This window comes from Mizuhopecten yessoensis, unplaced genomic scaffold, assembly GCF_002113885.1.
Source record: "Mizuhopecten yessoensis strain PY_sf001 unplaced genomic scaffold, ASM211388v2 scaffold7713, whole genome shotgun sequence".
NCBI lineage: Eukaryota > Metazoa > Mollusca > Bivalvia > Pectinida > Pectinidae > Mizuhopecten > Mizuhopecten yessoensis.
The window spans coordinates 614,375-631,541 of NW_018407185.1; the positions used below are offsets into that span (position 1 = coordinate 614,375).

Sequence of the window (17,167 nt, forward strand, 5' to 3'; positions counted from 1 at the left end):
ATACCTTTTAGTTCTTCAGAAGAAGTCGTTTGAAGTTTTTGACATATTTGACCCCTGTGACCTTGAAAGTAGGTCAAACTAATTTTCATTCGCAAACTTTGTTGGGCTCTATCCCAGGAAGCCACCAGCCAAATATAAATATTCTATACCTTTCAGTTCTTCAGAAGAAGTTGTTTGAAGTGTTTGACACATTTGACCCCTGTGACCTTAAAAGTAGGTCAAAGTCATTTTTTTGACATATTTGACCCCTGTTACCTTTAAAGTAGGTCAAGGTCATTTTCGTTCTCAAACTTTGTAGGGCTCCTACCAACAAAGCTTTCAGCCAAATATCATGACTCTAGGCCTGTCCGTTCTTCAGAAGAAGTTGTTTAAAGGAAAAGTTGACGGACGGACGACGGACGCAGCACCACGACATAAGCTCACTTGCCCTTCGGGCAGGTGAGCTAAAAATATTCTTTCATGCTTAAGGGTGAAGGAAAGGGAAATTCCACCCTCTAGATTTTCAACTTTGGCAAAACCCTTGGCAATGCATAGGGTTATACCAAATTTGAAAAACCCTCAGGTGGAATTTCCCTATCCTACACCCCTAGACATGAAAGAGTCTTATAATGTCCGGTCTGTAAAAATGTTGCTGTAAAAGTAAATTTTGCATATAATGATTGTAAGGATGAACCACTTGTTAACACATTAACACCTGAAGACACATTTGAACTCTTCCAATTCAAAGGACGGAATAGTTCATTATAAAATTACAGGGGTGAATGAGTTAAAGTGATGGACAAACACCTTTTTATAAACATCTGTATAAAACACAAAACATTTAATTTGAAGAATTTGATTTATTTTTCAAACATCACAAAATTGAATTGTTTCATACTGCCAGCAGTACGAACGAAAAACAAAATTAATGTAACTTGTACTTTTTTATTCCGTCTTATCGTATTGCAGAGTTATCTGCTCTTGTGAGCAGGTATTGTTTGTTACGTCATTTGTTTGTGAGAGTAACGTCATCAATTTTTGAGAAAACGTAATTTTCGCACACAAACCAATGACGTAACAATCAATACCTGCTCACAAGAGAAGATAACTCTGCAATACGCAAAGACGGAATAGGTATCTAGTTTTGGCTGTTATATTTGAGTAATTTTTTAATACCAAAACCACATAGATAAAGTGAAACAAATTGTAACGTATGCATCCAACATGTCTTTTCAAGAGAAAAATTTCAGAAAAAAACGCAAGAAAATCTGACGAAAATTGTTAATCAGTTTACGTGACTGTATCTACACCAATTCCCTCTGTGTCACTAGATTTAGTTCAAACATTGTAGATTCCTGATAACGTGAGGATATGTTTTCCATTGTAGGCAAAGTATTCCAAAAATCTCGCTGCAGCTTTAAGTAAATACAGTACCCTCCATTCAAATCTGTTTTGTCTACTGTACAGCAGGATATATTTCTGCGGATATGATATTTTCGCAATTTTGCAGGTCAATAATGAGAGCGCGAAAATACCGTCCGTAGATTAATATGACAAGCGTGAAAAAAGTGCCACAATAAACATAATAACCTAAATATTGTCAGAAAACAGCGAGTATCCATGGAGTTGTAATAATTTATATACATGAAGAATATTACAAAAATGTTTGAAAATAGATTCTATCACACATCTTAAGGTTTTCTTGAAGATTTGTATAACAAAATACACTTACTTGTTGTAATTATGATCCGTGTAAATTAAATTTTCTAATTTTGGATCAAAATCAAGAAAATTTCAGCCTGCGTAGACTCGGCCAGGGTACTACGGTCGACAAGTTAGCTCAGCTGATTAGAGCGATAGTATAATGATTGGAGGTCCAGGGTTCAAATCCGGGTCTGGACCTTTGCAATTTTATTTGGTACACTGTCGTTGATTTATTTATTTTTAATTACTTTTTCGGTATTATTTTGTCATAAAGGTTCTACATGATTTTTCTCAGAAAAAATTTTGTCAAATGCATGGTTACAGTTTTTGGCATCCTTACAAAATACATTCAAGAAAAGGTCGGAAGTAAAAGTTTTTACAAAACGATCCATGGTTTGTACATGTAGACATATTCAATAATATTTTTGAAGCACTAACTGTTGCCATCTGGCTACAGATTTGTCAATGAAAACCATTATTTCAAAACAGCAATACAATAAACATCCTCAATACTCTAGAAGTTATATTGATTCTAGATCCTAGGTTTTTAGTCAAGATTCCATGACACTGAAGGGTGACAGCACAGCCTTTTTGATGTATTCAGTCAATCTGTGTTTGTCAGCAAAAAAATAGAAGACAATTATTGTTCCGATATTTCTCCACGTTGTAAATCCTTCATTTGTCATCAACAACCTCCCCATGTAAGTCTGGCTACGTGGTCAGTCTTCCGCTTGGTGGGTTTGACAAAGCCAAGGAATTGGAGCTCCGACACAGCCCTGATGAATCGAGCTCTGGACACAGTTAAGGTAAACATTGTCATCTGTATTATGATACTGCATTCTACCACCAATAATATACACACGCACGCACACACACCTTCCCCAGTATGAGCCACAGAAAATAGCTCTGGACAATGTAAAGATTCACATGTCGTCTGCATCATGATACTGCATTCTAACAGTAATATACACACACACACACCCTCCCCTTCCCCTCTCTCCGGCATGAGCCACAGAATATAGCTCTGGACAACGACCTGCAATGTTTATTCATGTCTTGCAAGGCTTTTTCAAGGCTCGTCTGAAAGCAGCATCAGATTACTAGGTTTGACGGGCCGACCTCATTTCATAAACGAACAAATCTGGTACAACCGGTTCAACCATTTGGACCGCGATAAACGAATGCTGCCTATATGTGGAGGGGGCATTCAAATCAATATGTAAAAAAAAAAAAAAAAGATTGATACATTACTTAAGTAAACAATACTATTCCTAAGCAGTGTTAGTTTCGACTTAAATTTTGAGTATTTGACGTCTATCTACATGGTAGCCTCAAAGAACTAACCATCACCCAGCAATGACCGGTGATCAAGGAACCAGAGGCCTGTTCGTTTATGCGGAACAACCGGGTCGACTGTCTTTAAATGTAACATTTCCGGGTTTAAATCCCTGTGGACCTGCAAATGTTTATACAGGCCTTGCAAGGCTTTCTCAAGGCTCGCCTGAAAGCAGCATCAGATAACTAGGTCCGACTTAATTTAATAAACGAACAACTGTGGTCCAACCGGTTCAACCGTTTAAACGAAAACGGCCTAGCTCAACATTCCGGGTAGTGGCTGGGTGGTTCAATGGATAGCGCACTTGCCATCCACCATGGTAGCCGGGGTTTGATTCCCCGATCGGACATGAAAAGGTATGGCCACATGGGTTTTCTTGGGGTACTCCGGTTTCCTCCCACATTAAGACCAACTGCGCGCCAACATCCAGGCCAACAAGAGTGATTAATATAAGTTGTAAAATCTTGTTTCATAATTATTGTAAATTAAATAAAGTTTATTATATAGCTTTCAACCTTCCATGGTGTATGAATCATAGCACAAGACCGATATCAGATCAGGGCCAAGGCTGCGAGGATTTTTTGTAGGTTTTACATAACCTGGATGATTCTATCATTGTTTTGCCTTAGCTAAAAGTCCCCAATTTAAATCTAGACGACTCCATATGAACCATCGGAATACTTTCAGTGCCAATTTTCGTATTGTTCTGTATGTTTTCATGTACATGTATCATTCCCCTCAACTAATGCAATATTAAAGCATGTTACCCTTTTAAACGGTAGTCACGGCGGCAAGACTCTTCTAAACTTAACTCAACAAACTTTCTTTAAAGTCAATATATTTGTAAATTTCACATTTCCTCTAAAACATTCTAAAGCGAGAATTTCTACCATTCAGCCACTGTCAATATGTGGCACGGTAGTCTAGTGGTAGGACGCCAGGCTCATGACCAAAGGGTCATGGGTTCGAATCCTTTCAAGGCACTGTGTTGTATCCTTAAACAAGATACTTTATTCTGCTTGTTCCAGTCTACTCAGCTGTAAATGAGTACGTGGTTGGGCAGTGCATGCTAGAATTGTTGAATGCTAGCTGTGAGCGCCGAAATGCATGCTTCCCAGGGAGTTGAGAAAGATATTGGCTGGTTGTAAAGGCCCAATAACCTCAGATACTAATTTCTGAACCGCTTTGAAAAGACCTAGCTTAGGTTGAGATTAATTGGTATATAAAAACCTCAAATCATTATTACTATTATTATAATATATGATTTCTTAACATAAGCTAATAAATATTTCTTTTAGTTTCATTATCATTTGAGGAAATATATCTGATTTCGAGGAGAGAACATTCTTAAAGGTAATAAAAGATTCTGTAGCAAAGTGTATATTTATGAAAATCCCCAAATGCCTTGCCAAATGCAAGGGCGTCACTTTAAATCACAGCAATAAGACAAAAAGGATACTGTAAAACCTGATCTGGATTCTTGACTTGATCGTCGTTTTCTTCATCATTTGAAGTCTTCACTGTGATAAATGCCTGTCCAGAAAATACAAAAAAAATAGAAACATTTATTGCAAATAGAAAATATTAGGGCTTGAATGGGTTGCGGTTCAGTTACGAGTAATATCTGGTTAGCAAATCTGCGTACCCAAAAACTGTCCCAAAATGAAAGTCAATATTTATTGATTCTCCCGGTCAGAAATGTTACTCCCGACTGCTGTTTGACAGACTTAAAAAACACTTGTGATCAGTTTTGTACTTGTTATACCATTGAATGTAAGGATGCAATAAACTTTGAATGTAAACATAACATCTACTGACATTCTGTTGGACAATGTAACTCATCATTCACCGGCAGAAATACGTGTGCATAGCATTGACAAGACATGAGTGAAAGGCAAAACTACGAACATTTCCAAATCAGGAGGCTAGCGATAAGCTGCCAATTCGTTAAAGATTTTGAGAATTTGCAACGTGTTACAACTTTATTACATGGCGTAAGTATTGAGTTATCTTTGTTTAAGCATTAAGTGAATTAAGTAATCATATTTTTATCAAAATATTTAAGGGCAATTAATTAGTGGCTATAACATGTGGCACAAAAAAGCATTTTTTTCCCAGTTTCAGTTCTAATCTGATGAGCACATACAATTACCTCAGGTTTGCCGAATTAATACTTGTTTTGAAGTTATCAAGCTGAATTTTGAGGTTTTTGACCTCTTAAAGATAAATAAAGGGGCCAATTTTTAAAAGAACCAAGATGGCCAACAATATAATTTGAAATTTCTCATCAGTATATTATGTTGAAGGTTGCCGCCATCATTAGTTAAACACCTGCATTGTAATGTGACCAGGCTACAATCCCTTCATGGAGTTCTGCGCTTGGTGCCTTCAGTATGGTATTTCAGTGAGGTAGCTAGAAGTAATTTATACCAAGACAAGGAGGCAGCGATTAAGATATGGCCAATTTCAACGATTTGTCTACGTTACCTGGAGCCAGTCGTAAAGGTTGATGAGCTGGCTACATTCCATATGTAGTTTGTACACGATGCATACGTCGGGAATGTCGGGACTGATGGTTCCGGAGTTATCACTCTCAGTCTGATGACGAAACAAAAACAGTTGTTTTACGTATACGCAATAATGGAAATTAATATTCACTGTATAATTTAATTTTATGCCAGGAATTTTTGCCACCGTTAAATTTTCTCCTTTTTCTCCTCTCCGTAATAAAAAGGAATTTATCATGACAGCTTATACTACTAAACGAAGCGTAGCTGAATCGAGTCATTTCTGTACATATAACAACTAATTGTACACGGCCGAATCGACATTGATTTGTGTGGACAACTCGTACACATTTTACACCTTTGTGTACATCCACTTCACTGGTCATTTGTCTGAAGAAGATGACAGAGTACATACCGTACTAGTCACCAAAACGTCACATATAAACACTTACTGGTTGTGCTACATTAATCTTTTCACAATCCATACTTACCAACCTGAAGAAAATGTTTAGAAGCAGCTTATAATAGTACAGTATATACAAATACAGCGAAACAAAAAATATGTATGTAGTATTTATCAACACAGGGTGAATGTAGATTTCACTGGTGAAGGGTGAATATTTGACGGGGCACAAGTACGTTTCAAGGTATATATACTCTGATCTACATAATTGCCATGTTTAAAAGATTAATATCACACTCACACTTAATTTAGAATAAAGTCTTTTAAAACTAATATCGAAAATTTTGTCCAACAACAATTCCAGACAAACTATACCATCTTGCCACACTTATAGCAACTTTTACATAGAATTTGAAATTCCCAACTGACTTGAGATTTCCCCTAATTTAAGTACGGCTAAAGGATCTATATAAATAATGTAACGAAATCCATATTTATATATTACCTGGTTGCGAAGGTAAGTATGGGAGCTTCCGAGAGCCAGCTGTACCGCGGCCCTCGGCGAGGCGGTCAGGTGACTCCTCACTGTGCTAGCAGAGTCGTAGTACAGTAGTTCGTGCAGTGGTAAAGCCTTGGGACTCACCAGATACTTTCTGAAAGAAACAACAAATACAACACAACGTTTATATACCAGGAAAAGCACTGAAGGGCTGTAAGACTCTTTCATGCCCAGGGGTGTAGGATAGGGAAATTCCACCAAACGGTTTTCAAATTGGGTAAACCTAAGAGTTTCGATCCAATTTGAAATTTCTCAGCATGCACATTCCCTATTCTACACCATGGGAAAGAAAGAGAATTTTTCTCTCTTTCCAAACACTAGAATTAGCTTACAAACTAAAGAAAGGCATCATAATGTTTACATCACAGCATCAGAATTTTCCCGATTTCATGATGTCACATCATATTGTTGTCCCATAGTAATGTCACACACGTGAAATGGGATGCAAGGCAGAAATTTATTATACCATTACCTCTTTCTTGGCCCCGACAGCTGTTCTGTCACAAATCTCTGTAGTCCTCTATTTCCCCTATGGGGCCCCACCCCTCTGCTCCCAGAGGGGCCACATCTTCCTTTTATACAACGTTGAGGCCCCTTTGTCCAAAGATGTTCTAGAACAAATTTGGTCAAAATTCTTCCATTGGTTGAAAAGAAGAAGATTTACCCATTTTCCCCCTATTTGGCCCGGCCCATCTGCCCCCAATCTTAAGGGGGCCATACACTTCATTTATACAAATAAAGAACCCTTTGGCCAAAGATGCTCTAGAACAAGTTTGGTAAAAATCCCTTTATCGGTACAAAAGGAGAAGGATCTTTAAATGTTTCCTCTATTTTCCCTATTTACGGTAGCTGTTTCAAAGGGACATTTATCAGATTATTTTCTTTTGCATGCAGATGAAGATGAAACGGTAGAATAAATCATTATTTTGGTACGTCTTGGTTAAAAACACTAACATATTTATCTAACAACACAATTATTTACATTTGTGAGCAAATCTTAACAGATAATACCAAGAAATGGTAAGATTGTATTTGGCATCCCATTCAAAATGTCATGCAGCTTTGTTGTTGAGCGTACGTGTGACGTCATTAGTATATGGCAGCAAAGATTATTGCATTACATCCCTTATTTTCTTGACGTAATAACATTTCCCTTGTTGAAGGTAGTTAAAATATGTAACAGTTAGAAAATTGACGATTTTCCCCCTTGAATACCACTATACTTCACACAAACGGCAGAATATACCGATACATCTTCACTGGTGTTGCTCGCTTGCCAAAAATATCAGTATTCTGCCATACAATGGAAATACAATAGTATTCAACAGTAAACAGCTGAATATTTATATATTGACGCATGAAAATACTTTGTATGGGCGGATTGATCGAGTGGTTTACACTCTGGCCTTCTATGCAGACGGCCTGGGTTTGATCCCTGAAGTCGTCGTATGCATTGAATATTCAGAGAAAGTGTTTTTCTCCTGCCCACACAACTCCAACAACCCAGATGGAGTATAAAATGGTTTGGAGTGGATGTTGCGGTATCTGTGCTGTAGCATTAAAGTGAGGTGGCACTATAAATGATACCGTTTAAAGCACGGTCCTCCAGCACACGCAGGCATACACACATAGGGAGATATTAGCCAGGTGGCATAGGACTAGTAGTTAGCGACTGATAAGGCAGCTCCGAATAGTTCCTCATAATTGTATTCATTAATTGTATTGATTTTATAAGTACTGTAAAGCGCTGTAGAGTGGCTAATTATTCTAGCTTGATGGGGTGCTATACAAAATGTTGCATATTGTTATCATTATTATGTGATAAAAAGTTGTTCATGTTCATTACTGTGACTTTTGTAATTAAAGTGATTATATTTACCTGAATAGAGAATCAAAATAATCCACACATTCAGTTCTTAACTTTTCGTAAGGGGATAATTTCTTTTTCTTCTTCTCCAACTCCTGTAGCCTCTGGAAATAACAAGTAAGAGGAAAAGGTAAAATGATGTAAAAATTAGAACCAAGTCATTTTTATTGGGACAAAATTTCAATATTTCTAAACATTTTCTTCAGGTTGGTAAGTATGGATTATGAGAAGTTCTTTTTACACAACCAATAACATTTTCTATGTGACGTTTCGATGACTAGTACGATATGTACACTGTCACCTTCATCAGACAAATGACCAGTGAAGCGTATGCACACAAAGGTGTAAAATGTGTAAGAGTTGTCTATAAAATCGATGTCGATTTTGGCTACGCTGGAAACGCATGTACAATAGTTGTTATATATGTACCGAAATGACAAAGCGCAGCTGAATTGAGTCATTTTAAATTTCAATTTTAAATCTTATTATGGGTTAGCTATGAAATAATTGAAACTTATACTTTTTCACATATTGACACAAACATATCATCATAGATCTGTTAATCATATTCTTTTAACTCATTCACCCCTGAAATTTTATAATGAACTATTCGAACCTTTGAATCGGAAGAGTTCAAATGTGTCTTCAAGGGAAAATGAGTTAAACAGGCAATTGGTTCCGTCCCCAGGCCAGGACATACCAAAGTCCTTAACAAGCCATTCAGATTGATATGTCTCGCCTGTGCCACGCTTCGACCATCAATGCACATGTCAAGTTTGGTTGGTCTAGCACTAATAGTTTCAGAGCAACTAAAACTAACTTCAACGCAAGAACTTAATGTTGATGGAGATGCTGACAAAGTCAATGGACCATGAAAGGTAGGCCGCTTCCAGCATTTGATGCATGGGTTGAGATGTACTACCTATAACATGCATCTATGGTCCAAGTTTGGTTGGTCTCACACTTATACTTTCAGTGAAACTAACTTAAACGCAAAAACTTAATTTTGCCGCCGCCGCAGGAAAAGTAACACCTTAGTCTTGCTTCCGCTACTTCGTGGCGGGGAGACAAAAATGGTACTTGTTATGGCCTGCTTAACGTTCAGCATTTAGGGTATTGGCAACAACAGGTTATGTTGTCAGTATAATGTGACCGGGCGGAATGCTGTGTTGGGTGCCTTTGGCATTGTATTTCAGTCAGATAGCACTATAAAGACGGCATTAGATCCGCGCTATCACATGGAGGCAAATACACCAACATACCCTGCCTCCTGTGCATGCACACACACGCAAGCAAGCATACACAACACACATGTAGGCTACTCCCATAACATGAGAGGGCGCTGGTCGGCCTTTTTCCAATCGGATATGATTTTGCCGACTGCGACCTCTCATTTCCGAAGCACTAATTCTTTGATGCAGTTTCCGCCCGAAATCCAGGCGGAACAAAATCGGCTTAAAAAACTCACTTAAGTGGTTAACAGTTCATGACAACAATGTCTTCTCACGGTTTATATAATATAGATCTCATATGTATGCCACNTAGGCATGTCCTTAAATAACGTTAGCTGTTGATAGGATCTTTTCAACAGATTTTAGCAAATATTATAAAAAATAATATTTTGGTACCTTTTTCAAACTGTGAAGATCTGTTTTCTGGATCACAGGACTGTCTGTTGTTTCCTCTTCATCTTCTTCAACTTGTTCTAGACCGAAACGAGCAGCGTTATCAACTTACTCAAGTTATGATAAAGTTAAGTAATTTTGCAGGATGCATACTTCCACATACTTTAGATACGAGGGAAACAATGAGGAATACAAATACCTCGCAAAATTATTCTTGTATACATTTTATATCAAGGGATATATATGTTTGTTTTCCTTGATTTTTTTGATTTTTTGTTTGTTTTTCAGCAAATTTCAATTATCAAGAATCTCCGGCCTGATCTCCAAACTAACTATCGTGTTTATCCGGCAATAAGCCCATACCTTGTAATCAGGGGTTGACACTAACACTAGTCCACTAGTCCTGGACTAGTAGATTTCAGCAAGGACTAGTGAATCACCTTACCTATCTGGTCCTTTGGACTTGTGAAACAAATTATTATAAAACAAGAATATTCCTTTTTAAGATTTAGAAAACTGCTAAAAATAAGATAAATTGCATGATAATTGTCAACATATTCCCAAAACTTTCACCATATTTTTGTGGCAGTTGTTATTTTAAGTCCCCTACTTTTGACGTTTCGTGCTGTAGGTCGCGATGTTTCCTTCAGGAAACCTTGGACTAGTTACATTGACGAAATCTATTCAACTAGTCCTGTGGACTACCAAGCAAAAACAGTTCAGCAGAAATACAAACAAAATCTATAACATTGTCCTGTAATAAGCCCACCCCCCTACATAAACTTTGTGTCAGAGGTCATATGTTGGGTCCCTGGGCTTATCGGACAAATACAGAATTATGAAAAAAAAATCGTATGATTTATTGATTTTAGTTGAGCCCTTGCAATTGTAAGCCCTTATATTTGTTAGGTACGTTTAAAACTTACCGTGGAGTGTGTCAAATCTGTCCAGTAGTGAGTTTATAGACACAGGGATGTCCTTGAGACTGGAGGGAAGGTCGTTACCAAGACAACTCCCACACCCTCTTAACAGACCTATCAGCTCATCTTTTGACATGAATCTGAAATTTCAATTTTTTCTCTCTTTCAAATGAAATAACTTTTAAGTTAAACCCAATTTTCTCTTATCAAAATTTTGAGAATTTACTTTTAAGTATTCACGTCATTCTTTTCATGTATATTTTTTTCATTTTTTTTTTTTTTTTTACACACAACAGTTTGTTTTTGTATGAAATAACATATAAATTACACATTTTTTTGTACCTTTTAAAGTATAAATATAAGCACTGATATAAATTATTATTACAAGGTTTTTTTTATTAATTTCATTAATTCTACTTAAGTTTTGTATGGAGTACTCACTTCAGTAAGTCTAATGAGATCTGGTAGTCCTCATTCTCCTCCATATTCCAACCCAGAACTGTAGCATACACTTCTCGAAGCTGAAAGAAAAAGTAACACTTCGTAAGTAAAAGGAACGGTTATGTAAGTCCTCCAAAAGGGGCCACCGTGATTGAGTGATTATGGTATCTGACCGTCTGGACCACTATAACCCTTGACAACTGGGTCACAGGTTTGAGGCCTACGTAGGGCAGTTGCCGGGTACTTGCAGCAGGTCAGGGGTTATTCTCCGAGAACTCAATCTTTCCTCCACCACCAAAGCCTGGCATGTCCTTAAATGACCATATTAACTGTTAACTATTTACCCCCTGACATGTCATAATGAAATATTTCAACCTTTGAATTGGAAGAGTTCAAATGTGTCTTTAGGGGTGAATGAGTTAATAGAATGTTTGGGTGGTTTTTTGTGTGTGTTTTATGCGTCCTATTAACAGCTATGGTCATTTAACTCTTTCACCCCTATGTAACTTTAGTAGACTCTACCATGCATTGATCTGGATGATTCCATTATGGTCTACAGTGGTGAAAGGGTTAAGGATGTGCCAGGTTTGAGGTTTCAGTGGTGTAAAGCNGGGGAAAATTGAGGAAAATGGTGAAAATACATGATTTTTAAAGAATATGATCAGGGTTGGGGGGGTTTCCTGAAGCCCTAAAAACCCCTCTGGATCCGCCACTGACTTGCAATTGGCCACGTGCACTAAAGTTCCCCAAAACTGCCCCCATGTCACACACCATGGATCAGAAAGAGCTTGCAATGTCATACTACACCTGCATACCAAATTTTAGCAAAAATTGCACAATATCTAAATTTTTCGACTTATTAAAATTTCTTAAAATGCACTATCTAATTTATTATATAATTATTGGACTAGCAGAATATCATCTAGGGCCAGTGGATTATTACTATTGCTAGGGCTTGACTAGTATCCAGAATTTTTGATGACATCTGATGATGGTGGACTAAAATTCAAAGTTAACTCATTCATCCCTGAAGACTCATTTGAACTCCTCCAATTCAAGGGTTGGAATAGTTCACTATGAAATTTCAGGGGTGAATGAGTTAAATACATTATTATGTGTCTGGATAATAACCTAATGAAAATTTCTACACATGCATTTAATATCAATACTCCTCTCAAGTTTCATTAGTGTCCAGCCAGTACAGAGTCATTTCAGAAGAAACTTCCAGGAAACGTTTGGCAGAAGAAAAATAATACATAGAAACATAGCTAAGATACTATAAAGTCAATTTGAGACTTTTATTTTTTTAAACATTTTATTGATTCCTGTTGCCTCCAATTCCTTTCAACTAATATTTTTCCATTCCTAATTTTCAATAATAAAGAATATATACCAGGGTTCCTCAAATGCTGCTATACACTGTATACATATATATCAGACTTTACTGCATGTACATCACACCTTAATGTTCGTACACCGAACTACCTACCTGAATACAGTACCTACCTGTAAACCAGACTTACCTGTAAACCAGATTATCTGTAAACCAGACATGCCTGCTTATAATTACAGTGCCAATACCAGACTTACCTGTTTACCTGAGATTACCTGTACACCAGACTTACCTGTTCACCTGAGATTACTTGTACACCAGACCTACCTGTTTACCTGAGATTACCTGTACACCAGACTTACCTGTTTACCAAGAGGCTGTTTAGGAAGCTTGGACACCAGAGTGTGGAGACACCTCAGTATGGGGTAGAATTCCTCGCGATAGGTGTGTATTTCTGTCACCAGCTTCAGTACCTCTATCTGTTAGGAAACAGAACACAATGAAAATCACATCAGTATTATATAAATATGTGATAAGGGATTATGTCACTGATCAGAAATCAAAAACCAAGACTGACATTACAGGTGAGATTAGCTCTTAGTCATATAAATCCACTAGCCCGACCCCTGGGGATACCAGATATTTAGTTTCAGAAGGTAAAAGTTACAGATGTACAAGCTCTGGGCTAGACATAATGTATAGCTTGAAACTTGAAAAAAAGCCTAATACCAAAGTTAGACTTTTTATGGAACAATATGTAGGTATTACCTGATTGAAGAAAGCATAGTGTAAATATTTGCGAGAGTTAATGGTCATCAAACTTGCCCGAGCCCTTAAGGCATTTAACCCTGTCACCAAGTTTGAGGAAAATCGGTTAACGTTTGTTGCAGTTATTGCAGGGAAATGTCAGATAATGATGTTTTTTCATATTCAAGGGGACATAACTTCGCCAAATAAAATCCACTGAAAGTCCATTTCTGAATATGATATACATTTATTATAGAATTATTGGGCTAGCAGAATATTATTTAGGGCCAGTGGATTATTAGTATTGCTAGGCCTAGGCTAGTATACAGAATTTTTGTTAACATCTAGATCTAATTGATGGTGGGTTAAAATTCAAAGTTAACTCATTCACCACTGAAGACACATTTGAACTCTTCAAAATCAAAGGTTGGAATAGTTCATTATGAAATTTTAGGGGTGAATGAGTTAAATACATTATGATGTGTCTGGATACCATTACATACAGTAAGATTTGTCCAAATCATTGAAACTGGCAAGTTTTTGAAAGCGCGCTACGAGAATTATTTCGGTGAAAGTTATTGCTTGAAAGAATTTTAACCTTGGTTTCTGCGTCATCCGTCAACAACTCTGCTTGTCTCTCCAGCGAACAACTCTCCACGTATCTGAAAGCATAACCAAACAAATAGTACTACATAGAGCCTTATAACACATAGAATTGTCCCTGCTTTGATGGAACTGGAGATAACGATAAAAAGTTTAACAAAAAGTAACTTAATGCAGGTGTTCCCTGAAACCCCAAAATGAGGGGTTTTACCCACAAAACAGTTGGTTGTACGTTACCCCCAGTATTCAAGAACTGCCTTATGCAACTAAATATCTGAGGGCACAGAATCTGGAAAATGTATCAAATATACCCCCCAAATCTAAAATTCTGTAGGAACACTGGATGCATCCGACATGTTGGTATGGTACACAATAGATGTGTCCTGTGGGTAGTGAGTCTGAACCCAGCCACTTTTTCAATATGCAAGTTCCCATTAACCCTTTCAACCCTAAGTAACTTTAGTAGACTCTACCAAACATTTATTTGGATGAGTCCATTATGGTCTTCAGTGGTGAAAGGGTTAACGTTACCTACCAGTAGTGATTTATCAGGGTTCCTTTTGGGTCCATTTAAAGCACCAATTCCCAACTGAAAAAGTGTTTGATTTGATCCTGATTTGCCCTCTTAAAATTCCCGAATTGGAAACAAACAAAAATAACTGCATAAATATAGACAAATTCCTCACAGTTGACCGAGTCCTGATCGCTGCCCCATCCAGATACTGATAATCTGCATACATTTAAACCAACTCATTGGACCAACATGCTGTTTTCTATTAGGACTGGACAGGGACAAAGTCACAATGCATAAGACCATGGAGGTTTATAATCATTAAGAATCATCCAGGTTTTTTCCCCCAGTACTTCGGGAAAGAGAAAACTGTGTCACAGTTAACCAAATTAATTCTTCCTAAAATTTATTATCTTTTCTACAAAGTATTGTCTAAAGGACTTAGGACTGTGACATCTTAATTTATTAAAGATGATTTCATTTTACATTTTCGTGGTTACGATTCTTTACAATTCCAAATCTCTGACTTTTTTTTTTTTATTGGGAAAATTTTAAAAGGATTTGGGGAAAACATTGCACTACCGGGTAGTTGTATTTTGAAATGGGGCCAAATTTCTGCCCCAAAATGGCCCCCATAAAATACAGGTACCATCAACACAATCGATTAATAATCATTTACTGGGGCACAAGGTAGGCAATAGGCCCAGAGAGTCTGTATCGCTCACCTGGATATTTAAGCAATAATGGGAAAATGTTCAATTGATGTAATTTTGCAAATTATTCCAAATATTGAGTCTCCTTGGCTTTGAGGTGAGCCCAAAATGAACAAATGTTATGTGTGTGCTATATATAAGCTAAGAGATACTGAAATAAATGAAAACTTGCAGAAATGAAGAGGAAAACAAAAAGACAGAGGTTCATAACGTTACAATGAGGCAGGAGATGAATTGCTGCCTTCTTATTTGTCCCCTTAGCAGGAGGGATGATCAAGCAGGGGGAATACTGCTGGAGAAAAAAAAATCCTATAACCTGCAGAGACACCCTGGTTTCAATTCCGCTTACCTCATAAAGGATGGAAGCTGACGGATGAGTTCCAGCTCATCACTGTTCATCCTCTTTGTCTGGTTGGGAAGCTCCTCCAGGGGGCAGCACAGCTGGCTCATTGGGTTTGACAGGAAGTGATCCATCATGGAGAACTATGACAGATAATTGATAAGAAACTGATAATCGTCGCAAGTCATTGATACATGTGTACGATGGACACAAATTTTGGATCAGTTAATCGTAGTGCTTGGCAAATGATTAGAATTTAAATTGATCAGTATGCCCTTTCTATTTATTGATTACAAATTTCATAAGCTATATTTGAAATTATATTTCAAACATTTAAAAGTGCCATTACAGCTAGACCATATCAAGAATGACAAGTATGTGATGCGACTGGGATGGTTCCAAAATACCCGATGGGAAATGACCTGAGATAGCAACAAGTGATGGAGGCCACTCACACACAGTGCCAGACTATTGCCCTGATAAACCAAGGCCAGGAAGCACATAAGCTTAGAGTAGGGCTGCAACGATACATTAAAATGAGGATACCATACGTATCACGATACTGTGGTCATGATACCATACGTATCACGATACTCTGGTCACAATACGATACATATCACAATACTCTGGTCAAAATACGATACATATCACTATACTGTGGTAACGATACGATACATATAACAATACTGTGGTCATGATACCATACTTATCACGATACTGTGGTCCCGATACTGTGGTCATGATACAATATTATCACGATAATGTGGTCATGATACGATACATATCACAATACTGTGGTCACAATACGATACATATCACGATACTGTGGTCACGATACGATACATATCACAATACTGTGGTCACGATACGATACGTATCACCATACTGTGGTCACGATACGATACGTATCACCATACTGTGGTTACGATACACTACGTATCACCATACATATAGTAACAGTGGAAGCAAAGAGAAAAGACATGTTGCAAACTTTTAATGGCAATATAACAACTGGAAATAGAGTTGGTCCAAAATGGGCATGATTTTAAAGTTTCACACAATTCAAGTCTTTCGATGTGCATGCTGAGCTGGAGCTGTCACTTGCCATGTTGGAACCGATATGAGTGGACTAAATTCAGAAACAAATTTCTGAAAATATCGTAGGTGTATCGTGACCTCTCAAATAATATTGTGTATCATACGTATACCATATTCAAAATAACGCAATAGATCGGTGCAGTCCTAGCTTATAGTATACATTTATTGCTCTTACTGCAGGAAAACACTATTCATAGTTTCTCTAAGGTTAATGATGGTTTATGAGGACAAAGCACTGGTAACAATGGTCTAGCATGATTTCATGACAAATGAATCTTTGAAATTTAAATGGTAAGCAGAGGTAAGCTCTCCAATTGGAAAAACTAAGACATATATTGTTTTATACTTGTCTCAAACATATAATTACCTGTAATCCTTTTATAAAATTGAGAACGGAAAAATCATGATAAAGGAATATGTCCAGCAGAAGTTTGAACACTCTGGAGCCTAGCTTGAACGGGCAGTGCTTCGTCATCAAAAT

General features: G+C 37.3%; 1 protein-coding gene across 1 annotated transcript in view; it reads right to left on the bottom strand.

Moving 5' to 3' along the window:
- Window positions 1–1,041: 1,041 nt before the first annotated feature.
- Window positions 1,042–17,167, bottom strand: part of LOC110454191 (origin recognition complex subunit 3-like) — a 32,331-nt gene continuing 16,205 nt past the window's right edge. Inside the window, exons 9-20 of the mRNA XM_021503568.1 lie at window positions 17,054–17,167; window positions 15,598–15,731; window positions 14,020–14,083; window positions 13,037–13,153; window positions 11,342–11,421; window positions 10,907–11,040; window positions 9,984–10,060; window positions 8,368–8,459; window positions 6,435–6,582; window positions 5,507–5,617; window positions 4,479–4,552; window positions 1,042–2,474 (exon numbers count right to left, since the gene is read on the bottom strand). Coding sequence (XP_021359243.1) covers window positions 2,369–2,474; window positions 4,479–4,552; window positions 5,507–5,617; window positions 6,435–6,582; window positions 8,368–8,459; window positions 9,984–10,060; window positions 10,907–11,040; window positions 11,342–11,421; window positions 13,037–13,153; window positions 14,020–14,083; window positions 15,598–15,731; window positions 17,054–17,167 — 1,251 coding nt within the window. The 3' untranslated portion in view covers window positions 1,042–2,368. The remainder of the gene's footprint in view (window positions 2,475–4,478; window positions 4,553–5,506; window positions 5,618–6,434; window positions 6,583–8,367; window positions 8,460–9,983; window positions 10,061–10,906; window positions 11,041–11,341; window positions 11,422–13,036; window positions 13,154–14,019; window positions 14,084–15,597; window positions 15,732–17,053) is intronic.